Source organism: Arachis ipaensis, chromosome B04, assembly GCF_000816755.2.
Source record: "Arachis ipaensis cultivar K30076 chromosome B04, Araip1.1, whole genome shotgun sequence".
Lineage (NCBI taxonomy): Eukaryota > Viridiplantae > Streptophyta > Magnoliopsida > Fabales > Fabaceae > Arachis > Arachis ipaensis.
This window is the reverse complement of record NC_029788.2, coordinates 2,499,407-2,501,149: the sequence shown is the minus strand read 5'-3', so window position 1 is coordinate 2,501,149 and position 1,743 is coordinate 2,499,407. Positions and strand designations below refer to the sequence as shown.

The window sequence follows — 1,743 nt, the reverse complement described above, 5'->3', positions numbered from 1 at the left end:
AGGAAACTTTTCCTTACTATAATTCAAACAAAGAAGAAAACCTTGAGACTTGAGTTGAACTTTACTTGACAAACCAAAGTTCATAGATAATGTTTGCTCGAGTGCTGCCACCAATAAACACACACCCTTTAAATTAAAAAGAAAAACAAAAACAAAAAGTCTCACCGGACTTTCTAAAGCTAATTTACAAAGGAGAATTATGAGCAAGGAAATGGTGGAAAATATTATAGAAGCAAACAACTGACAGACTCAAATAGAATAGAATCTTAGAAAAATCTGGATATTTTGGAATGGAGGGAATACTGTATAAATAGTCAAAATATTTGAATAACTAACCACTAACTAGGTTAACTAAGTCAATAGATGATTACTCAAAACCCACTTTAAACATCTTCAACCAGTTTGCAAAGTACTCATGGAAACATAAACTAGAAATATTTGCTCAAAACTTAATGCAAGGAACAACCAGTATGACACACCTCAAAAATGAATAGAAATTAAATAAGCATATAATAGCAAGACCTTTGATATTCCAATAGCTGAATGGATTTTACTGTAGACCACTTTCTTTGCCAACATATGAATTGGAAATATTATTGCAGCAACTACTCTTGCCCACAACCATTCCAACGTTGAATACAGATAAGAAGGCTGCTTCTCATTCTTTGTTAGACATTTACCCTACAAACATAACCAGAGCTTATTAGAGAAAATATATTTGGGAAGAAGTAGAATTACTACGTATATACTCTTGATCTGATGAAAAAAGTGCACTGTACTCATAAATAAAACTTGTGAATATAGTGGGGGAAAAAAGAAAATAAAAAAAATTATTGGACATTTATCTACCATACCAGTTATTGACTTATTCAATCCTTCACAAAGCACACATACAGCTTCATCCATGCATTATTTTATTTTTCAATCCAAAGCAAAAGACAGAAAACATGGTTTTTCTCAAGTAACAAATGAGCATGAACTATCTCATGAATGATGTTCGGGAAAGAAATGGTTCTTTAACGACATAAGATATGATTAGGCAATTTGTTGGTGCTTGGACAAATTTCTATTTTGTTGTGCCTTATCTTATCATAGTTTCTTTTCTTTCCCCTTTTTTTTGCACAAAAAAAAAAAACTAATTCAGTGGCAGCACAAAGTGTCATGCAACAAAATTCTGTCCAAACATTAGGGTCAGCCCATAATCTTTTCATTTTTTCGCTCCAGAAAAGGAAGGAAGCTGGAAAAAGACTTGTATAATGCATAGAAACCATAATAGGACTGGTCATTGTGGGAATATTCTTAGAATAACACCGTCAACCAACATTTTTATGAACATATTTAATGAGTTAAGAGCAACACCAACTGTTTGTGTATAAAACACATTATGTGATAACATCATTAAATACAAGTGAATTCATGTTAACATTACAGAGACCACACAGTGAGAGCTAATGATCAGACCTCATAAATCCGCTTACACTCCATGTATGCTAAGCTGATCCTAATGAATGTGAGTGCAACAAGCTTTCTGATTAGGGAGCTTGTAGATATCTGCTTCTGGATGCCACTGCAGAAGGTACAATCCACGGAAACAATAGCAGTCAAGTTTGTGAGAAATATAAACCTTCTAAATGAAAAACACAACATGTGATTAAGAAATTTTACAATCTGGTAGGATCTTCAAAAGTACAATATACATTAAAAAAAGAACCCCCCCCCCCCCCCCCCCCTTCTTCCCCCCCC

The 1,743-nt window shown here is 33.7% G+C and overlaps 1 protein-coding gene across 1 annotated transcript in view; it reads right to left on the bottom strand.

The window, feature by feature from the left end:
- Positions 1–1,743, bottom strand: part of LOC107638246 (probable acyl-activating enzyme 16, chloroplastic) — a gene marked incomplete in the record, with an annotated part of 12,665 nt that overhangs the window by 4,634 nt on the left and 6,288 nt on the right. The window contains 2 exon segments of the mRNA XM_021120417.1: positions 523–681; positions 1,462–1,567. Of these exon segments, the coding sequence (XP_020976076.1) occupies positions 523–681; positions 1,462–1,567 (265 nt within the window).